The sequence below is a fragment of the Sapajus apella genome, unplaced genomic scaffold, assembly GCF_009761245.1.
Source record: "Sapajus apella isolate SASKATOON/1434 unplaced genomic scaffold, GSC_monkey_1.0 scaffold25, whole genome shotgun sequence".
Classification (NCBI taxonomy): Eukaryota; Metazoa; Chordata; class Mammalia; order Primates; family Cebidae; genus Sapajus; species Sapajus apella.
This window is the reverse complement of record NW_022436965.1, coordinates 12,134,707-12,158,628: the sequence shown is the minus strand read 5'-3', so window position 1 is coordinate 12,158,628 and position 23,922 is coordinate 12,134,707. Positions and strand designations below refer to the sequence as shown.

Genomic DNA, 23,922 nt, shown 5'->3' with positions numbered 1-23,922 from the left:
ATCCTAAACTTTAAATGGTGGCTGATTTGTGTGTGTGTGTGGAAAGAAGAACTAAAATCCTTCTAAGCTTGTTTCTTATTTTATGGAATGTGATTAAACACTCTTAGAATAAAAGTAGATGGGAGAAAGCAACCTTAATGCTAGTTTCCTATAACTTTTTACTTTATAATTTAACTAAAAGCTACTCTGGCATTAAATATTTAAGTTCCTTTTTGTGTTAATGTGGTTATTTCAAGGAATTAAATGAAGCTGCTTATTTAATGTGTTTTATAAAAACAATTGTCTTTAAACAAGGCATTTCTTTTCATCCTTATTACTGAGTACTTCTGCTTCAAATATATGTATGTAACTCTGGGTGTTTCATTCAGTAGATACTATAATTATTGAGTCAAACTGCATGGCCATCCAATTTGGGATTCAAGAATATTGTACTTCATATGTTTGACTCCTTTAATTCTTTCAAGAGGAAGGCAGTGAAGTACTGGCTTTGTAGTGACAAGAGTCATGATTCCTAGCATTCTTCTTATAAACAACTAGGAAACAAAATCAGCTGGGATGACTGAATGGTGTTGACAAAGATTTCTAGATGAAAGTTTGGGCTTTTTTTTTCCATGGTGGGAGGTTTCTTCAAGGAATTTTATTCTTTATTCATATTTATACAGTAAAGCATGAATAGAACCTAAAGCCTGCCAGAAAAGAATTCTATATTGAGATGGAAATCAGGACTTTTGAAAGACAAGACCTTGTGCTAAGAAGTTTAGCTTTGACTCTGTGTCAGTGAGTGTGTGTGTGTGTTGTGCCAAAGTAGAAAGAAACAAAATAAAGATTCAGCCACTACTATTTTGTCAGTGATATAAAAGGATAAAGCTATAGTATGAAAACAAAAATAATTTGTCTTTTGGCAATACCTTTGCATAAGAAAGAATATATAAGATAACCTTAAAGAGTATATATTTCTCCATCTTCCAAAATAGGAATGAGAATAAAAAATAATGTCTGTAATGGGCATTGACGCTCACTGAAGACAAGTAAATGTATAGTATATTTTTATGCCGTATTGAAAAAAAGTGTGTGTGCACTCACATAAATATATAAAGAGAATATGTTTGCCACATAAATGATTACTATTACTGTTTTTATAGATTAACTGTTCATTTGTTCCTCATTTATTTCTTCCCTTAGGCTTTTGTACATTTATTGTTGTCTTCCATTGCATTAGACCTTCATTTCCTTGCTGGCCAAGTTATACTACCTTAAATATATTTTTCTACTTTTAGGTCTCGTGGGCTGCCTAAACTAAAAGAGTCACGTTCCCATGAATCCTTGCTAAGCCCATGCAGTGCAGTGGAATGTCTGGATCTTGGCAGAGGGGAACCTGTGTCAGTGAAACCACTCCATAGTAGCATCCTTGGACAAGACTTCTGCTTTGAGGTAAAAATAAAGTGTAGAAAAAAAGGAAAAGTAGTTAAACAACAATTGAATTTTTTTATCCAGCAATTTTGTGATTTCATTACTGTGCCATTGATGATTTAATTAACTGGTTTTGAGTTGCTAGAAATTACATACAGGGAAAAAATTAGAAATCTCATCAAATCACATTTGCAGTTAAAGTTATTAATGATAGCTTTGCATTCCTTTTGGCCTTGTCTCATTTCAATAAAGTTGGATTCTTAGTACATTTTCATCAGGGAACAAGACTAACAATAACATTATATTAGTATATTAATTTTTAGTATTGGTAAGGATGTCACTTATTATGTTATTTTTCTAACTACAGCATGAGTAGTTCAAGATCTGAGCATGTTTTTCTTATCTATCCATTCATCTATTCATCCATCCATCCATCCATCCTAATTCCAGGGTATTTTGACCTATGTCTTGTTTATTTTGGAAATCACCTGTACCTAGCCCAGACCTGGGCACATTGCAAGTGCCTAATTTTTGAATAAACAAAATTGCAGCTATCATAAGGTGATTTCTTCCTTCCAAATATATACTACTGGCCAGTTACAAGTAAAATTCAATAACTATATATACATATATTGATACATACATAGAATTATTAGGGCTGGGATTTGATTAATTAACAAGAACTTACTAAGTGACTAGGGATGAGTCCTATGCTAGATGTTGTGGAAGTCAAAAGATGTTTGGTTCCTCTTCTTATGGACCAGCACCGTCCAAAAGAAATATAGTACAAGCTGCATGTGTAACCTAAATACTATCATTTCAACGTGTTCACTAATAGAGAAATTGTTTCCTTTTTTTTTTTAGACTAAATCTTCAAAATCTAATGTGTGTTTATACTTACAGCATATCTCAGTTTGGAATAGCCGTGTGAGGCTAGTAGCTGCTGTATTGGACAGAGCATATAATCTGATCGGATTTAATAGGTTGTGGCCAGAGATTGAGTTAATAAGGGAGCAAGCTTCAGCAATTTGAGCAGGCCATTTACTGGTGTTCTTTTTATAAAAATCAGTTGAACTTTCCCATATTTGTGGAACTCAGTTCATTAGGCTGTATACCAAGCCCAGAGTTAGGTACTAGGTGTATAACAACCTATTTCATTTTTAAAGGATTGTGTTAATAGTGGTCAGGCTAAACTAATAAATGACTAGAAATCAGCAGGCTAGTTGCCTAGTGGAGGAAAAATGGGTTCCAAAGATAGTAATTCAATATTAGTAACTTCAATGTTATTTAATATCCTTCTATAATATAGTGAAGACAGTCTCAAGAAATCTGATAAGCTGTTTCAGAAACTCTCATCCTATTATCTCAGCACTTTGGGAGTCCAAGGTGGGTGGATCACGAGGTCAGGAGTTCGAGACCAGCCTGACCAATATGGTGAAACCCCATCTCTACTCAAAATACAAAAATTAGCTGGGCATGGTGGCGTGCATGTGTAGTACCAGCTACTCAAGAGGTTGAGGCAGAAAAATCGCTTGAACCCAGGAGGTGGAGGTTGCAGTGAGCTGAGATTGTACCACTGCACTCCAGGCTGGGTGACAGAGTGAGACTCCGTCTCACAAAAAAAAAAAAAGAAAGAAAGAAAAAGAAAAGAAACTCATCTTTTATTACCTGTTTTTTATTAACTCAAAGTTGAACATATTCATTTACAGTTAATTTAAGGTATTGCCTAATATTTAATTTTTATTTTTCTGAACCATAGGCCAGTTTTAGTTTCCTCAGCTGAATTTAAAATGGCCTTTGTTCTCATATATGGAAATGGACGTGGATGCTACCTAAGCAAAAAGTAGACATAGATATAAATATAAGTATCAGAAAACTAGCAAAGATCATCTTAATTTCTTATAGTGTGATTTGGGTTCATAGCATATCTCTAACTCACAACTTTGCATTCCTTTTGGCCTTGTCTACTTTCAATAAAATTTGACTCTTAGTATATTTTCATTAGAGGATGAGACTAACAATAACACTAAATTAGTAAATTAATTTTTTAGTATTGGTAAGGATGTTGCTCATTATGTTATTTTTCTACCACAGCATGAGTAGTTCAGGATCTGAGACCATATTTTTCTCATCCATCCATCCATCCATTCATCCATCTGTCCTAATTCCAGGACATTCTGACCTTATCATTTAAGAGGTAGAGGTATGCTATGAACCCAAATGATAGAGCCCTGAAATCCAATGTTTTCCTTTTTTTATGTCTAATTTTTATGTTGAAGGTTACCTACTTAAGTGGAAGTAAATGCTTCAGCTGTAACTCTGCTTCTGAGAGAGATAAGTGGATGGAAAACCTTCGCAGAACAGTTCAACCTAATAAGGTAATACTGGCTTTGAGTATCTAAAAAACGTGTAACTTTGTAAGCAATTAGTTGATAGAAGGTAAATATAATAGTAATACCCTAATTTGTCTACAGCTTGAGAGTTTTAAAGCACATTTATATGTTATGCCATTTGTAGTAAGCCATTATTGTATTGCTATAAAGAAATACCTGAGACTGGGTAATTTATCAAGAAAAGTGGTTTAATTGGCTCACAGTTCTGCAGGCTTTACAGGAAGCATGATGCTAGTATCTGCTCAGCTTCTAGGAAGGCCTTAGGAAGCTTACAGTCATGACAGAAGCCAGAGCAGGAGCAGGCACATCACATGGTGAAAGCAGGAGCAAGCGAAAGAGAGAGAGAGAGTGTGTGTGTGTGTTTGAGTGATTTGGGGGAAAGGTGCCATGCACTTTGAAGCCACCAGACCTCACAGGAACTCAGTATCACCAAGATAGCACCAAACCATGAGGAATCTGCCCCCTGATCCAAACACCTCCCACCAGTCCCCACCTTTAGCATTGGGAATTACAATTCAACATAAAATTTGGGCAGGGACAAATATCCAAACTGTATCATAATTTTAAGCTAAAAATAGTCTTACTGCAGATATTATTGTCATGGTTTTACCAGTATGGACAAAAGGACTCTGGAAAGTTAAGTGAATTGGCCATGTCAGAAGTTAGAACATGGTAGAAGAGGGGCTAGAATATGAGCTTCTTAACAGTTTATCTCTTTTATTTGCAGAGATTAGGCTGGCTGTATGAAAACTTACCATTACAAAATGACATTTTCTTAACCCAAGTAAATTGAATAGAATGAGCTAGATATAATATAATATAATATAAAATGAACTATATATAATTCTTCAAGATTCTAAATTGTTCTTCTTATTTAGAGCTTGCTGTTAACCTAAGCAATGAGATAGCAATCCCTTTCATTATTTGTTGACTCCCCTTAATAGAATACCTAATCAACCTTGCCAACTTAAGAAAAAAAATGTTTTTTTTCTGCAATGTGAGCTCTGAAATTCAACTTTGTTGCCTCTTTATAGGACAATTGCAGGCGAGCTGAAAATGTTCTTCGTTTATGGATCATTGAAGCCAAGGACCTTGCCCCTAAAAAGAAATATTTCTGCGAACTGTGCCTTGATGATACCCTCTTTGCTCGTACAACCAGCAAGACCAAAGCAGACAATATTTTCTGGGGTGAACATTTTGAATTCTTCAGCCTTCCACCTCTTCATAGCATCACAGTTCACATTTACAAGGATGTGGAAAAAAAGAAAAAGAAGGACAAGAATAATTACGTAGGGCTAGTCAACATCCCCACTGCCAGTGTGACTGGTCGCCAATTTGTAGAAAAGTGGTATCCAGTGAGTACACCTACACCCAACAAAGGAAAGACAGGAGGACCTTCTATTCGGATTAAATCACGTTTCCAAACTATCACCATTCTGCCTATGGAACAATACAAAGAATTTGCAGAATTTGTCACCAGCAACTACACCATGCTGTGTTCTGTCCTTGAGCCAGTAATTAGCGTGAGAAATAAAGAGGAGTTGGCTTGTGCCTTAGTGCACATTCTTCAAAGTACTGGCAGAGCCAAGGTAAGTGGAAAAGGGGGATTGCAATGCCTAAAATCTCTTCCCGACCTTTTGCAAAGAAACAAAGATATGGTTACTGTAGAAATTCAAATTAGAGAAATGTTCTTTACTGTTGGTCAAAACAAGAAGAAAAGGAAGAATTAAGAAGAAAACCTATTAGATCGAGAAAAGATAAAAATTATAAAACTAAACCAGTAAAATGGAGAGACCAACAAACATTTATTTAAAGTCCATTTGCATGAAACATAGTTACTACAGTCAGTTCTTTATTGTCTGACAAAATAAATGGTAGGATCGGCATGATAACCCTACAGCGTGTTCAGGGTTCTTTATCTTTAGTTCTAGAGTGTTGTATGGTGGTTTTCTTCCTCACTGTATTTTGTTTAAGATTAACTGAGGACTGTATCCTCTAGGCACAGAAAGAGGTATTCCAGAAGCATGTTGGGTATTAGCAAGAGTCTTCATGGGATTAAAATCTATATTTAGAATAAAAATACCAAGGGATATTATAAAATTGGTAGCTGTTTCATGATAGACTTCTTATTTCACCTTGGATAGAAGTAAAAACTCAGGAAGGTTTTTTTTTTTTTTTTTAAAGGAGAAATATGCTTGTTGTAGGAAAAACAAAAACCAATTGAGAAAAACCTTTGACCTGTGAGGCATATTCACTTAACGAGGCAGAGTTGTCATTATACTGTATGCAAATTGGTCATGATAAAATTATATCTCAGAGCCAAAGAAATTCACAGCTAGAATAATGTATTTAGAACCAAAGTACTATTACTATTTATTGATATTTCAGAGTATATAAATATACTCGATCATTAGTCTCTTTATCTGCCTTTCTATGGATTATAACTTTTGTGCTTAAATTTACTAATTGGGCCTTCTGTCATTAAAAAAGTTTATAAGTTTGGAACGAGGTATCACTGAAATTTTGAATTTCTACTTTTCAGTTGCTCAAGGTTCAGAATATACATAAGACTTTCTAAATGACAATATTGATTTACATACATTTTAGGTACAATAAACACCCATTTAAAGTGGAAAAGTTACTGTAGTAAGTTTTGACCGATTTTGCGCCCATTGAAACCACTGTCATGATCAAGATACAGAATGTTACTGTCACCCCTAAAAGTTTCCTCCTGTCTCTTAGCATTAAGTTTAATAGTGATTCCTAAGTCCACAATTCTTTTATGTTGTTAAGCTGCCCCAGAGTAAGTCCCATTGGTGTTTAAAATGCTTAATTTTAAAGTGACAATAAATCAGCATATTGTCCCTATTTTGGCATTTGGAGCCCTAGAAGTATCCAATAATTATGTAGCATTCAAAATATATGATGTTATCACATTTCAAACTGAACAACCAACATTGAACCTTATAAGAAGTTCTTTAAGACTGTTGCGGAATGAAGCAGCTATTTCTTTGAGCCTTTATTTCTCCTTATGCTATCCTTCTGGATGGATGGATGGATGGATGGATGGGCAGACAGCCAGCCTAGAAAATGACTTCTAGTGTTGAGTTCAGTAGATTCTACATTGATACTGTGGACCAATTTGTAACTATTATATATTGAACACCTAACATGCCAGAAATCGTTAGGCACTGGAGATATGGTGGTAAACAAAAACAGAAACTGGTTTTCTGGAGAAAATAGATATTAATCAAGTAATTACAGAAGTAAATGTGATTACAGTGAGAATTGCAGAGGATAAAAAGAGAGATGATACTGTAAAATGGAGCAAAGGGAGCTGACTAATGGAGTACAGGGGCAATGTTGATCAGGAAAGCCTTCACTGAGGAAATGATATGTGAACTAAAATCCAAAGGATCCCAGGAATGAGCCACGTAACAGTGGGAGTGGAAGCAAGGGTAGGAGCAGAGCAGAACTAAGAAAAGTATTTGAAAAAAAAAAAAAAAAAAAAGGCTTTGTGGTGAACAGAGAACACTGTGTGGGTTAGAAAGGGCTTGGTATATTAAAGGACCTAAAAAGAAAAGGTACAAGACTTGAAAGGTAAACAGAAACCAGAAAATATAGGGACTTGTAAATCGCATTCAGAATTATGGCCTTTATCAAAAGTGCAATGGAAAATCTATGAAAGAATTTTAAATGTAGGGATAGTAACACCTAAGACTTTATCCTGAGTGCTTTTTTTCCTTTCAGATAAATCTGATAGCTTTAGCTTTAAAGCAGCATTTCCAGGGTGTCTGATATTTCATCAGTCTCTTCTAATGTATATTATTTATTCAGTTGCTTTCTGCTTGATTGAACATTATTCTACCAGGATTTTCTGACTGACTTGGTGATGTCTGAGGTGGATCGTTGTGGAGAGCATGATGTCTTGATCTTCAGAGAGAACACTATTGCCACCAAATCCATTGAGGAATACCTCAAGTTAGTGGGACAACAGTATCTTCATGACGCACTGGGTATGAAAGAGAAAAACATCTATTTTCTTTATCTTTCGATTTTAAGATATTTCAACCTCATGAGACAAATGAATTGAGCATGTTATTTAGTTCTAGCTGACTCAAGTGTTAAGGTTTGAATTGTGGCTGTAAGAAGTCTTTGCAGTACTCATCAGTGGAGAAATAACAACAATAAATGTAGAAACAGAAACCCTGTCAGCATACACTGCTTCCCCCAGTCCTCAACTTCATGATTCTGGGATGCACAGTAATATCAGCGTTGTCCACTGATAGATCTGAGGTGGTCTGTTTTCCCCAAAGTGTTGGTGTTTATATGATGATATATTACCTAGTCTTGAAAGTGTTACCCTGACATTTGTTATCATGTATGCAAACCTCTAATCAAAGTGAAGAAACTTGCCACTTCCCACAACTCCCCCAGAGATTTCTGCCTTTGAAGTGTCTAGAATGTTTAACATAACTAATTTTTGTTCAACCAGCAGTTCTTGCTCACTAGACTACACACTTGTAGTTCTAGATTTGGTCACGAAGTTAAGGCATTAACCACTACAGTAAGGCACTGTGCTGGTCACTTTAATATATATCACGATAGAGCAGATGTGAGTTCCTTGAAGGAAATAGCCCGTTGTTTTACCTCCATACCCTACTGCCTGCACAGACTATTGAACAGCACTGTCCGATAGAAGCATAATATGAGCCATGTGTGAGTAATTTTATTTATTTTTATATTTGGAGTAATTTTAAATTTTCTATTAGTCACAGTATTAAAAAGGGTAAAGAGAAACAGGTGAAATTAGTAACACATTTCATTGACCCAGTATATCCAAGTATTATTTAATGGCTTGTCAGAATAAAAGTTATTAATTAGGTATTTTACCTTTTTATTCTTTTTGAAATTGTGTGTATTTCACATGTATCACACATTTTAATTTGCACAAGCCATTTCTAATGCTCAACAGTCACATGTGACTATCAAGTGTAGACAGTAAAAATACATTGAATGATTGGAGAGATTTTTGCCATCAAGGAGTTTACACTATAAGGAGATAAAATGAGGGCTATCTCTGTACCAAAAAGAGAGAGATTCTGTGTTCTTTCAAAGAATTTTTAAAAATTGAATGTAGCTGATAGAATTTTCAAACTTTCTCTGTGAAATACATTTGCATATGTAGTGTGAAGGCTAGAAAGTTTACTTAAAAACAGACATTGAGCAAGAGCAGACATTGAGATAAGAATTAGCATGGGGAAAAGGACCCATGAACAAAAAGACATAGAGTTGGGACAGAACCAGGAAAGTGTGGAATAAAACAATTTAGCTGGAAAAAGACATGAAAGAAAACAAAAAGATTAGACAATCTTTTTGTGAACAACAAACAAAAAGATTAGATAATAATTAGAACCAAATTTTGAAAGCCTCAAATGCCTGAATGAGGATTTAAAGTTTACAGTAATCACCGGAGAGCCACTGAAAGTTGTGAGCAGGTTGTTTTCAGTGGAATTAACTTAACAGACTGATTAAGATGGGTTTTGGCCGGGCATGGTGGCTCTCATCTGTAGTCCCAGCTACTCGGGAGGCCAAGGTGAGAGGATTGCTTGAACCCGGGAGTTTGAGGCTGCAGTGAGCTATGGTCACATCACTGCACTCCAGCCTGGGTGACAGAGAAAGACCTTGTCTTTAAAAAGTTGGTGAAGAAAGCTGCTGAAAGCTGATCAGTTAAGAAGCCATTGTAGGCTGAGCACTGTGGCTCACACCTGTAATCCCAGAAATTTGGGAGGCCAAGGCAGGTGGATCACCTAAGATCAGGGGTTCGAGACCAGCCTGGCCAACATGTTGAAACCCTGTCTCTACTGAAAATACAAAAATTAGCCAGGCATGGTGGTGGGCACCTGTAATCCCAGCTATTAGGGAGGCTAAGGCAGGAGAATTGCTTGAACCTGAGAGGCAGAGGTTGCAGCGAGCCAAGATTGCACCATTGCACTCCAGCCTGGGTGACAAGAGCAAAACTCCTTCTAAAACATAAAAATAAAAAAGCCACTGTAGTAAGAAATAATGAGACTCAGGCTCTGAATGAGGGTAATAATGCAAGTAAGAATAGAGAAGATGGATATGAGAGGTATTAAAGTTAAACTGATAGAACTTGGCAAATTTTTCAGTTTGTGGGAACAAATATTACAGAGAATTGTGAGGTTTTGTGAGTGACTAGGGGGATGATGAGATTCCTGACGGGAAACCACAGAATTAGTAGGCGTGAAACAGGAAATTTCATATATATTCAATTTGAAGTTCTAGTAGGAAATCTCAGGGGTTTTAGGTAGGAAATCTAAGCAGATCACCTGTCTAGCTGGCTGTTGGAAATTTGGGACCAATTTACACATGTGGAGAGGTTAAATGAAGCTGTAAGATTACCAGAGCAGGAAGAGAACAAGGCCAAAGATAGATCTTAGAATGCACCTGGGATTATCGTATAGAATGAAGAAGAATCAGAGAAGTGATCAGAGAAAGAGAGCATCCAAAAAAGAAAGAAAGCCAGGAAAATACTGAGTCCTAGATACCAATAAGAGAGCATCATTAAAGTCAGAAATTATGGAAGGTAAAGATAAAGAATGGATATTGCATTTGGCACCTTAAATATCACTGGTGATGGCTCACACTGGTTTCAGGAGGAAAGGAGCCAGGCTGTAAGGAATAAAGAGTGAGTCGCCAGTCGAGCAACAGGATCACTATGTTTACATGAAGCAGACACATTGTAGTAGCTACTACAATTGGTTTCTGCTCTGAAGCAGATTTTTTGTCTTCCTGCTTGTCTTCATATTTTTTTCTGTAATCATGTAGACTTTAAAATGGTACAAAGAGCTTAAGAAAAGTACAAAGAGATTTATACTGTCATTTACATAAAGAGCTTATTACAGTCATCAATTATATCTCATGGTTTGCTTTAATTATTTGTGTTTCATTATAAAAGGCTACCAAAAAAGAAAAAAAAGCATCTCAAACAGTATTCTCCATTCTGTGGACATAGGGGTGAATATTTACTGACTACCTGCTTCTTTGAAATCAAATAGTCATACTTAAAAATTCAGTGTGCTAAACAGGATTTCTGAATGAAATAATTTCCAAAATAGAAAGTGGGTACCAGTCCTGTGATAGGACAGTGAATGATTAAATGGCTGATGGGCTCAATGAAGCATGAAAATTAATTCAGTGGACATGGGAAGAAATTCAAGTAACCCCTCAGAAATCTCTGTAATAATATTTATAATCCAAGAGCAAGGGCCAGAGTAGTAAAAACGGCTGCTGCCTCTAAGAGCATAAACAGAATTAATTGGTAAGCTTCTTCAGGATAAGGGCTATATTGTCTTCTTCTCATTAAAGTATTTCATATACTTTGGGCAGAAAATAGGTACTGTTTCCAGACTCCTTGAATAGTGTTCAGAGAGAATTTATTTTAAAAGTTGCCAGTAATATTGTACAATATCTGTCTGCTTTTTAGCCAGTCTTTATCTTAATTAAAGCATTACTCTTTCTGCACAGACTCTGCATTGTTTAGATTTAAATCTTCCGTCTGTTTTCCTATTTTACCTTTCTGATTGAAATCAGATTGCACATTGTTATCCTGTGACACACAGGAAATACTATCTGTGAAATATACAGAAGAAAGCCCTGAAAAGACCTGATTTCCACTTTTAGTGGTGGAGGCAAATTCCTTTCAACAGTAACATGTTCATACTTGTTGACTTACTCATACATGTGAAATTTTTATGCTAGATGGTAATGAGTTAATGATTTACACAGAAAATACATCATAGAACATCTGGGTACAAACTTAACATGTAAACAACATAACAAGCAACGCTTTTGGCTCTGGTGTTTTTCAAATGCAAGGAGGCAAACTTAAATGGGTTTTTAAATCTGTCTTGGTAATTTTGATCAAGTAAGCAAACTTCTAGTTACAAATCAATAAAAGCCTCTCCTTTCAATACGGTACATTCTGCATGCTGAAACATTGGTTATTGTTTCAACAGTTAAAGTAATATTTTTCTATTTTGGAGCATTTTAAATATGTCATAATCAGGAACAAAAACTTTTCGAGCTGATACTGTAGAAATTATTTTACTTCTGGGCCCTGGAGTTATTTATCTGGCTCTTTTCTTGAAGAATAAAAGAAAAATATTGTTAATATTCATGTTCTTTGTTAATCTTATTTTTTCCTTCAAATACACATAACCTAAAAGGACTCACTAAACAGAATATTTAGGATGCATGTGTAAAGTTTAGCCAGTTTTTGCATGGGATGTTTGACACTGATTTCTTAGTTTTAAATTTAGGTACTCTTTCAAGGAAGTACATTTGTGGGAACACATAGCACAGGAGACATAGAGAACATGTTGAATACATGTCTTGTAATCTTTTTAAAAGGCTTTTGCTAGTTTTAGCCATTTCACTTGACAAAAAATTATTTAAAAGTTGCATGATTTGTACATTAGAATACGTTTTGTATGGCACTCCTACTAAGAGTCAGGTACCATATTAGATGCTTTTCATACATTATGTCTTTTCCTCACCACAACTCTACAGGTGGTTTCTGTTAACACTATTTTACAAATAAGACAGCTGAAACTCGGACTAATTAAGTGACCTTTCCGGACCCCACAGTCAGTTAAATGATGGATCCAGGATTTGAGCCTAGATTTCTCTGACCTCAATGCCTTTAATTTTTCTGTGCACCATTTTCCTTTCTGTATACCACATTGTTTCCTGTTCCCTAAGCATTTTTCCTCAAAATTATCACTTCTCATTCTGTGTCACAGATATTTTTAAAAGCTTTCATTTATCTGCATACTAACCACTTAGATAGAAATATTCTTTCTATTGCTGCTGCTACTTAGTTTTGCAGGCATTATTGTTCAGTTTCATGAAGTGTGTTATGACTAGCCTGAACCTCAAGTAGTAAAAGCATGTTTGGGAGGAGATTTGAAAGATCCACTCCTCCTTCATAAAGACCATTAAAAAAACGAGAATACATACTGCCATCTCTGATAAATATTTATTGAGCACCTATAATATTTTGGGAGCTATTCAGAAGAGTCAAGATTTGAACATGAACAGAACCTAGTATCTAACCTCCAAAGGTATTCATCCTAGAAATGAAAGAAACACAGTGTAAAATATGAAGTAGTCAAAGATGTACAAGGTATGGTGTATGCTAGAGGATAAACAGTTAAAGTAGGAATTTGTTCTTTCAGGGAATAATGGGTTTATCTTCATAGAGCGTAGGCTATGTGAACAGGGCTTCTAAACTAAATTTATATGGAAAAGTGTATACAGATTATATAAGGAGATCTGCTATAATATTGTACAATGTTGAATGACTGTCTCCTCTACAAGAGGTAAGCATAGAGGTCCTTACTTGCATTGTGTTTGGCACCAACATTAGCACTTAACACCTTCAGTGGGCAATTCAGTCAAGCTTGGGTCATGTGTTCTACTAGAATAACGATAATAGTCACCTCAGTAGAGCAAGCCTTAAAACAAATAACAAGTTTATGCTAATTAAACATATATTTAGTTTCAGTTGATACTACATTGCTTAAAGCAGTATCATTACCATTTTTATAAATACTGTGATGATGATGATGGTAGTGATTGCTGTTATTCCACTTCCAGGATAAGAAAAATAAACATGATATGTAGGATGTGGCAACTCATGGGTTCCAAAGCAATGACCCTTCATAGGCCATCTTTTGTGCCCTCCATGTCAGATCTAGAAAAGAATTCCCCATTATACATTTTAGGACAGAAATCATAAATCCTTTTATTCTATTCAGGAAGACACTATTTATAGTTATACTGTCATCTTCTCTTTTCAAACAGGGGAATTTATCAAAGCTTTGTATGAGTCAGATGAGAACTGTGAAGTGGATCCCAGCAAATGTTCATCTAGTGAACTGATAGACCATCAGAGCAACCTGAAAATGTGCTGTGAGCTGGCTTTCTGTAAGATCATCAACTCTTACTGGTGAGCTTATCTCATCCTCTGCCTGTGAAACTTAAATTTTTTCATATAAAAGTCATCACAATGTTAACTATTATTTTACAATGAAAGGCGAGGGTCTTGGGGAAAAACTGAAAGTTTCCCTAATACGGTCCCGTCTAAAATTGAAATATTCATTGTAAGCAGAAATACTTTTGATCTGGCTATCTATATAATCTCTCCCCAGAATATTAATACTATAGCCTCTAATATCAAAGGTATTTATTTTGCTTTCTAAAATATTTACTAGTGTTTAACAGATGTGTTCATGAATTTTGATCATTGCTCTAACTCCAGCAATTGGTGAAATTTTGAAGATTTTTGATGAACAGTCTTTAGAGAGATTATGGTGAGTTATACTAAACCAGATGGTTTAGTCAGGAGCCTCATGCCATTTTCCCACTTTGCAAAACTAAATTTAAACTAATCCAGAGTTTTGTAGCCTTGGGTTTCCAGTCTCCATCTGGCCTCTGTGAATTTTCCACCCCCTGTCAGCCATGAATCAGGTAAAACCTAATCCCAGAATTTCTACTAGGTCCTCCTTCCAGCCTGACTCTTAAGCAGAAATACATGGTGTCAAGGTGGAATCACTTGTGCTTTGTGTTCTGGTACTTCTGTGTTTAGAGGTATCGGTATTTTTTCCTTCCCTAGTGTTTTCCCTCGTGAGTTGAAAGAAGTGTTTGCATCATGGAAGCAGCAGTGCCTGAACCATGGCAAGCAAGACATCAGCGAGAGGCTCATTAGTGCCTCTTTATTTCTCCGTTTTCTGTGTCCAGCCATTATGTCTCCAAGTCTTTTCAACCTTATGCAGGAGTATCCTGATGACCGCACATCTCGGACTCTTACTCTTATTGCCAAGGTCATTCAGAACCTGGCCAACTTTGCCAAGTAGGTGATACTTTGTAACTACTTTAAAAACACAATTTAAAAAAATACTTGAGGCCTAAAATTTGGATGAGAGTTGGGAGCCCCATCACTCATGTTTCACTGTAGTATTAATAAATAGAGCAAAATATTGGAAACAACTTAAATAATCACTTCATAGAAGAATGGTTAAGCAACCTATAATACATGCATTCAATGGAATATTTGCAGGCACTACAAACTGTTTACAAAGACTATCCAATAATATAGAACATGAAAGTAAAATTATATTAAATGAAAAGTGCTGATAAAATACTTTAGTAGAAAAAAAAGGGCAGAATAAAAAGAGGTATATATGCTGTTATCCAAGCAATATTAAAACACAAAAATCTAAGTATAAAAAAGGTTGGGAAGAAAAGACAAATTCTGTGGTTACATTGTCTAAGACAACTATCCTAGCCACTTCAAAAATGACAATTTTATGAAAAATGCAGAAGATGGAGGGGGGCTGTTGTAGATTAAAAGAGACTAAATGCAATACTTGAAACTTATTTGAATCTCAAGTTGGAAAAAGTATACATATGTCATTTTGGGGACAGTGGGTGGAATTTATAGACTGTAGATAAGATAATTTGTGAATAATGTTTTTAAAAGTTTTAGTGTGATAATGGCATTGGTTTATGTAAGAGATATTCCTTATTCTGAAGAAAAAGATGCTAAACTATTTAGAGGTGATGTCTGCAACTTAATTTAAAATGGCTCCGGAAAAAAAAAAAAAGTGTGTGTATAGAAAGAGAGGGTGTGAAAGCAAGCCTGTCAAAAATAACTGTTGGTTAATGTAGATGAAAGGCATATGGGTATTCATTGTATATTTTTTCAACTTTTCTGTAGGTTTAAAATTTTTCAAAAGAAAATTAGGAGAAAACAGTTGGGAAGGAAATATACTAAAATATAAACAGCAGATATATTTGGGTAGCTTGAATGAGACATCCACATTTTTTTCTTTCTACTTTTCATTGTTGCAAACTTTTTTCAGTAAGTTTATGTTATTTTTATAATTTATAGAAAATAAATTTAAGAAATACCTGGTAAGGAATTCACATTTACAGAATTAAGCACGGATTTACTCAATATAGATGCTTAAAGACAAGTTTCTATTAGCAATGTATTGAAGAAAAAAATTAGAACTTCAGTGAACAGATTATTTTCTAGTATAAATAGTGCCTTTTTAGGGGTGTACTATTTTAATTTTGTATAATTTATATATAAGCCATTGCAGAAATATACATATTTATCCATATTTGAGCTAAAATTATTTATATTTTATTTTGAAACAGGTTTTATGGACTTAAATGAGGCCATGAAGATAGCTAGAATCTAGATAGGCAAAGGAGAGAAGCTTTTCTCTAGTGCAAGTAAATAGCATGGGCAAAAGCTTGGAGAAGAAAAAAATGTATAATATATTTGGGAGACTTTGAAGAAGCTAGCAGTATTGAAGGTTTGTAGTGGTGAACATTTGGTAGATAAGTGAGGGCTATATTACATAGAAATTTAAATACCAGAAGAAAAAAAAAGTTTTGGCTTTACCCTTTGGAGAATAGAAAGCTATTCAAAGCATTGGAATATTAAGTGATATTAAGAAAGTATGTTATAGCATTTATCACTTACAGATAATAAAATTAGTAATTCCCTCCACAAAATAAAAAATGTCATAGTTCTGTGTAAAGTCAACTCAAAATGATCATATCTCTCTTCTTGAATATGTTCTTTCTCATTTTCTCATCCTCTACTTCAGGTTTGGTAACAAAGAGGAATACATGGCATTCATGAATGATTTTTTAGAACATGAATGGGGTGGAATGAAGCGCTTTCTTTTGGAGATCTCTAATCCAGACACCATCTCAAACACCCCAGGCTTTGATGGTTACATTGATCTGGGCCGAGAGCTTTCAGTTTTGCATTCCTTACTGTGGGAAGTAGTTTCCCAACTTGATAAGGTAAAGTAGGTTGATGGAAGATAGAGAACTTGAATGTACCTGAATTCTGGAGAGTACCTATAGAGTGATAACACTCACTCTTTCTAATTAAAAGCAATCTTTACCTTGGAAATCTGAGAGGAAATGTTCATCACTTCTGAGTAAAATATGGGATCTACAACCATGAAATTCTAGAAAACCACGACATTATTAATATATATTTTTAATAATATCTGAATTAATGGGGTATGTTTCTCTAAATTTATATATACAGAGTGCATATCTGAAAACTTGACTAGACAATAATATATTGGTATATACAGCCTTATGCATGTCTAATAGGATGAAATGAAACTTCATATGGTAATTTCTAACAAAAATGTAGACTTAGCTAAGAAAATACTAGGTTTATCATGTTTAAGTAACTTTACCCATGAAACAAATTTTTTTTACTCTACAAGTCAGTTTCATGTAATTCTTAGTGCTAAAAGTTACTGTTTTCTTCCTTTACAGATGTGAATTAAGAATACAGAAACAATTATTTTTAATCATTTGTTTGCTAAGAATTTTATTATATACCATACTAATAAGTAAATGTACATCATGCCAATCATTTTCTTCCTTCTGGAATTTTACAAAAAGGAATAAATTTCGTAGTAAAAAATAGTCTAATGGAGTTTGGCTAGGCTGATTACAATAATTATTTATTGATGTTTTTGTTTGCTACGGGCACTTTATAAATATGTGTGGTGGTATGTTAGAATAACTTCAAAAGACAGTTATTTTTCTGTGATAAGGATTTATTTGTTTTCCTCTACTTTCCTGTTGATAAAAATGCTATACCAGTAAAATTTATTAACAAAGACTACTTTGCTGAGGAAACGTAAATGGTAGTGTGTCCTCCAGTGCATAGAACATTTGTAAAACAATAAACTGTTACTTATTCTTGAGGACCTTTTCTTCACTTTTAGAAATGCTAGCTAGATTTTTAAGTTGCAGCTATGCCAAAGGTAAATCCTTTTCATATGAATCATAGCCCAACATTGTTGAGCAAGTAAAGCTACTCTTCAGATGGCATCTGTACCTGTTTGAGTAGGGTAGAAGGGTCTGTTGATTGTTGAGAAGACACAGACCCAAAGGCAACTATGTCAAACTACCAGTTGAAGGGACCCATAAGGCCCCATGAGAATAAGAATTCCCTAAAGAAAAAAATAATTGAGATGGATAAAGAGTTAGTCTTTGTTGAATAACTGCATCTCAGTGGGATACGGATTCAGTTATCATGTGAAATAGGCCTGGTTTATTCAGGATCAAGATCTTTTTAACAGGCTTTGCTGTGAAAACACACTTTCTCCTTTTTAATCCTGGTTTGGTCCTGGGAACCAGGAATATATCTAGACATATCTCATAGAGAAAATTTACCTGATTTTGCTGTTAAATTACACCAAAAATTGTCTTAACTGATGGAAACTCAGTTGGCAGTGGGTCAGGGTTTCCAAGATTGCCTGTGATAGTGGATGGCAGTATCATCTGTGTGCCCTGCAGTACTCTGGATTCCTGAATGCAGCACCTTGTATGTTGGCATGCATTTCTTTTCTCACATGATCCCTTTTCTTTGAAAGTTTTATCATACTAGCTGATCCTGTGGTCTTGAAGTTCTTTTGGTTAGAAGGAGTTTGGTTCTTCCCTTACCCTCTCCCACCTTGATTTACTAGCCTCCCAAAGATTTAGTTTGCTTTGCATGCCTATTTTAGTTGGAATGGCATTAGTTTGGTAGTTTTGAGCATGTCTTTTAATTTTTATTTGCATAATCCTGATTTCGATTTCCTTTCTTTCCTCAATGTCTGCTGTACCTTGTTTCGCCTCCATTCATCTCGACGCCATGGTTCTGCTGCTCCATAACAATGCATTATGAACCTGCCACTCCCATATGCAAACACCTACCCTTCCCTCCAACCTACACCCCTCCATCAATGGCCATCGTTATTGCCAAAATCAATCTATGGTGGATGTCGCAATGCTTATTATCCAATTAGGGTGAAAATTCCTTCCTACAGGCGACCGTGGCAAAACTGGGGCCTCTCCCTCGTGTTCTTGCTGATATTACCAAGTCATTGACTAATCCAACACCAATACAACAGCAACTGAGACGCTTCACTGAGCATAACTCCAGTCCCAATGTCAGTGGAAGCCTCTCCTCTGGGCTGCAGAAAATATTTGAAGATCCCACTGACAGGTATGAAAGAGAGGATTTGACTACTATCTCAGAGAAAGATAATGTTTAGATTTAACAGAAGTATATTTAACCTATTTGTTGAATTTACAAGTTTAAAATCATGAGCAATTGAAGACTCATCTGACCTGAGAGCAAGCAGTCCAATTATTTGTTATAATAATGTACAAAATCTGGGATAACTTCTTTTCTAGAATGATAGTACGGAGAGTTACAATATATTCCACAGTATATTTTTAAAATTTCTATCTTGCTTAATGGAAGACTAAAGGTTTTATGAAATTGATGTTTCTGTATGTTTTAGCATTCAAAATCTTGAAGAACCTTGGTTAAAACCATTTTATAGCTGACTATGTGAGCTAGACAGGTAGACACAATATATGCTTAGAATGTTTTCTGGGTTGGCAAGACTTGTACCTTTCGCAGGGACCTTTCAGTTGTGCAATTAGAACTTCTCCTCTTGAAGGTTTAGACAAGTATGAATTGGAATATTTGAGGAAGGTTTCAAATGTAACTAGGAAATTACTGGAATCCTGGTTAAAACTGAAGACAGTTGTGGGTTGGTATCTACAGTGTTACTCTCGACCTTTGGGGAAAAGTAAAAATGCTGGATTTTATTCTAAGAATTGTAATAATTCCCTAATTGGATAAAATCTGAGTTTCCAAAGAAATGGAAATATCCACATAAGAACCTTCAGAGGACTTTATATGCCTGAACTGAGTCATCTTAGCTATGTTGAATTTGTCTCAAGAGAAATTAAGTGCCCTTTCCTTTTCCACAGTGATTTGCATAAACTAAAATCTCCAAGCCAAGACAACACAGACAGCTACTTCAGAGGGAAAACGTTATTGCTGGTTCAGCAAGCCTCCTCTCAGAGCATGACTTATTCTGAAAAGGATGAAAAGGAAAGTAGCCTTCCTAATGGTCGGAGCATTTCCCTCATGGACCTCCAGGACACTCATGCTGCTCAAGTGGAGCATGCATCTGTCATGCTTGATGTGCCTATACGCTTGACCGGAAGCCAGCTTTCCATAACCCAGGTGGCCAGCATCAAACAGCTGCGGGAAACCCAGAGCACTCCCCAAAGTGCACCCCAAGTGAGAAGGCCGCTGCACCCAGCCTTGAACCAGCCAGGTGGCCTTCAGCCCTTGTCCTTCCAGAACCCTGTCTATCACCTCAATAACCCAATTCCAGCAATGCCAAAGGCCTCTATAGATTCCAGTTTGGAGAACCTAAGCACTGCCAGTTCCAGAAGCCAAAGTAACAGTGAAGACTTCAAGCTCAGTGGACCCAGCAATAGCAGCATGGAAGATTTCACTAAACGTAGCACTCAGAGTGAGGACTTCTCCAGGCGGCACACTGTGCCAGATAGACACATACCTCTTGCATTGCCACGACAGAATAGTACTGGACAGGCCCAGATCCGAAAAGTGGACCAGGCTGGTTTAGGTGCCCGAGCCAAAGCCCCACCATCCTTGCCACACAGTGCTTCCTTGCGTAGCACCGGGAGCATGTCAGTGGCATCCGCGGCCCTGGTGGCCGAACCCGTGCAGAATGGGAGCCGGTCCCGGCAGCAATCCTCTTCATCCAGAGAAAGCCCTGTTCCCAAAGTGAGAGCAATCCAGAGACAACAGACACAGCAGGTAGGTACGAGTCCTGAGGGGGTCTGGCTTCTACTTGGTCTATCTAAACAGATATCTAAAGTTGGTTATTTATACATAACTAATTGGGAAATCCAATTGTTAGTAAGATTTCCACTTAAAAGCAACCTTTCAATAGAAAGAGGAAAGGAAAAATTTGGGAGGCTTCTGCCTAGGTGAGACTGCAGAATGTAGTTTGACTCATTACACTTAGGCATCTAACAAACTGCAGGGGCCCCCTTCTCTTCAAGCAGCAGAGCTACTATCTCAGTTTGCACTTAGAACAAATCTGTGATGTTGAATGAATAGATACTTAAAATCTGTAGGCCAAACCAACCATATTTTGGATATCTGAAAATTAATCCTTCTTAATTTTTTTTCTTAAGCTTCCAGAATAAAGGTTTGCACTCTGAGCCAAGAGTTAAATGTGACTGCTCTCCACTCCATCCCTCAATTCCCTGTGGAAATATAAAGTCCCATGTGCCTTTTCCTGGAAATGGCTACAAAAATAAAAACTTGAACACCTATAGAGTCAAAGTAAAGGAGAGAAGAAAAAGATAGATGCACAGGTGGAAAAGGAAGTATTCTAAACATTTCCAAATTGCTCGCATTTCTGTTTACATGGACAAGCCCAGCTAGCGTCACATCCAATCTTAATATAAAATTTTCTAATTTTTTCTTGACAAATAAAAAGCTTTGCCAAGAAATTAATCATTTCTTCCTCACATATTACATTTTGAAACAACAGTACATATTTTCCCTTTGAAACAAACTAGTGTTAAATATATATATATACACATACATATGATTTTTTCATATATAATATATATATATCTTTATATATCTTCCATCTAAAAAGATTTTTCTCCTAAAAAAGCATTGTTTTGTTGAATTTATTTTTTGAAACTTAATTATAGTGCTAGAAAAGAGTTCTATGACAAATCCTTTTTGCAGCAAAATAACTGGGCAGGGAGACTGTAATGAATCCCAGTTTGTATCTGTAATATATTTGCATGTTTACAGTTTAGGCACTTACTGATATGGCTGCTTCTGCTTCCAGTCTGCTGTGAGCAGAGCCCCTTGCCCCTACTTTGATTATTTAAAATTGGAATATTTCTAGAATCCTTGGATATAGAAACAGAAGAAGGGATGAAAAGCATGACTAACTTAAGCTGTTTCTGGAAGCAGACTTCCTAGGCTAAACCTCCTAGTTGGTCATTCTTTACTGAGTAATACAGTTTATCTAAAGTCTTATATTTTTCATTCTTATTTTGTTGTTTTTCCCAAAATTTCACCAAATCATTTGATTTAATAAGTACTTTTATTTAAAGAAAAGGAAAAATACATATCTTTTATGTGTATCTTATGTATTTTTTATATATAAATGTGTGTATATATAAACATAAAATGTATGTGTTAGGAGACTTGTGTTAGGAGACTATCAGTCGTTTCCACCTTATTGTGAAGCAGCTTCCTCATATTGCTTTTGTGCTATACTCTAGTTGAGATCAACTACTTTCAGAGAATTAAGGTGTTTATTAGGAGGAAAAGGGAAAATACGTAATTTTAGAAATTGAATACTGTGTAGAAGCAAGTAATCTACTCAGGGACTTAGAGCAGCACAAGGGCACTGAAGATAAAATAGGATTAACGAAGAGCATGAGATCGGCAGAGAGGGGTAGGACAGGGAAAGTGTCCTTCACCTGCTTTTCAAAAGTGTACTTAGAAACCTCAGCCCTGTACAGAAAAGGAAAATAAAGATTCTTTTTTTTTCCTTTTGCTTACCCATTCCTTCTGTACAATGGAGTCCTCAGTGACTCCATGAGGGCCCGTGACTCAGGCTGGTTGTTTATTAATATTATAAATTAAATAGCCTTTTTTGTGCCCATCTGGAAACAATTGTCATTTATAACATTTTTCCTTTAGGAAAATATAATATGTAATGCATAAGTACATAATACATGCTTCTGTGGGTTATGAATAGAGGACTGCCTGAATGGATGGGAGGCAGGAAATGCATGCAGTCTTCAAACAACAAATATAAAAATTAATTTTTGTGTCACAACCATTAATGCATCAGGGAAATATTTTTTGGCATGAAGTGGGGTACAGACAGTGAGATGTCCAGGTACAACTTTGAATATTCATTTCTGTTTATACTTTTGCTGATACTGCCACTGTCATATCAGTTGAAGCATAAATCACTGTATTTTGATTGCTCAAGTTTCTGGTTTTTTCTACACTGGTTTTTGGTTTATTATTTTGAACTTACATCATTAGTTTTTTATTTATTTATTTATTTATTTTGAAACAGAGTCTTGCTCTGTCACCCAGGCTAGAGTGAAGTGGCGCGACCTCGGCTCACTGCAACCTCCACCCCCAGGGTTCAAGCAGTTCTCCTGCCTCAGCCTCCCGAGTAGCTGGGATTACAGGTGCTCACCACCACATCTGGCTAATTTTTTTATTTTTAGTAGAGACATGGTTTCACCATATTGGCCAGGCTGGTCTCGAACTCCTGACCTCAAGTGATCTGCCTGCCTCAGCCTCCCAAAGTGCTGGGATTACAGGCGTGAGCCGCTGTGCATGGCCTTGTCTTTTATTTCTTGTATTTCTGTTTCTTGCTTGCTTTGTTCATCTCACTCCCATGAAGCCTCTGAAGTTCTATATAATCAGCACATTTTTAAGGCAAATTCCTTTACATATTTTAATTGCAAATTGTATGGGGAATTCTCTCCTAGAAACTAGAAGATTTCTTTGTGGGAATTGTTCTGTGGGCGGCTGTAATTATCAGTGGCTTTGTCCCATGCAAATTCCATTTATATCTTACCACAAAGGAGCGGCCATTGTCGGCAGAGTAACTGGCTTCAGTCTTCTACATCTAATGAGTAGGAAGAAAATAAAATCCTAGTGAAACAATTTACAGATAAATTTTTTTCAAGAAACTGTCTTAATTTTTTTACTAATGTCAGCTTCTGTTTAAAATGCTTTTTTCTTCAGCTTCTGTTTAAATTACTTTTTTCTTATTTTCCTCTCTATTTTGTTTTGGATGAATCATGTACTTTATACAAATGATAGACTTTATGTACAATAGAAGTCGTTCAGATTTAGCATGTTTCCTAATCTTAGAAATTTGAATTTAAAATAGATAATTGTCAAGCCTGTTAGTATGATGCTGCAATGTTCACATATGGATTTGTTGAACTGTCTCCTAACCGACCTCTTCAAGAACTCTCAAAGTTTACGTATTAATTTAATCAGCCCATTCTTTGGTGTTGATAACAGAAATGTTATTCATTTATGGGACTCCGACTGTTTCACACTATGAAGCTGAAACCAACTGGTCTTGTTTATATCTAG

General features: G+C 35.8%; 1 protein-coding gene across 8 annotated transcripts in view; it reads left to right on the top strand.

Annotated features, from left to right (window-relative positions):
* Positions 1-23,922, top strand: part of RASAL2 (RAS protein activator like 2) — a 371,400-nt gene that overhangs the window by 327,939 nt on the left and 19,539 nt on the right. For 6 of the 8 annotated variants that reach the window (XM_032291297.1, XM_032291296.1, XM_032291304.1 and 3 more), the window contains 9 exons: positions 1,278-1,431; positions 3,690-3,788; positions 4,838-5,392; positions 7,675-7,819; positions 13,692-13,836; positions 14,503-14,739; positions 16,511-16,712; positions 18,728-18,927; positions 19,707-20,568. In XM_032291297.1, coding sequence (XP_032147188.1) covers positions 1,278-1,431; positions 3,690-3,788; positions 4,838-5,392; positions 7,675-7,819; positions 13,692-13,836; positions 14,503-14,739; positions 16,511-16,712; positions 18,728-18,927; positions 19,707-20,568 — 2,599 coding nt within the window. The remainder of the gene's footprint in view (positions 1-1,277; positions 1,432-3,689; positions 3,789-4,837; positions 5,393-7,674; positions 7,820-13,691; positions 13,837-14,502; positions 14,740-16,510; positions 16,713-18,727; positions 18,928-19,706; positions 20,569-23,922) is intronic. The other 2 variants (XM_032291299.1, XM_032291298.1) reach the window with 1 other exon arrangement.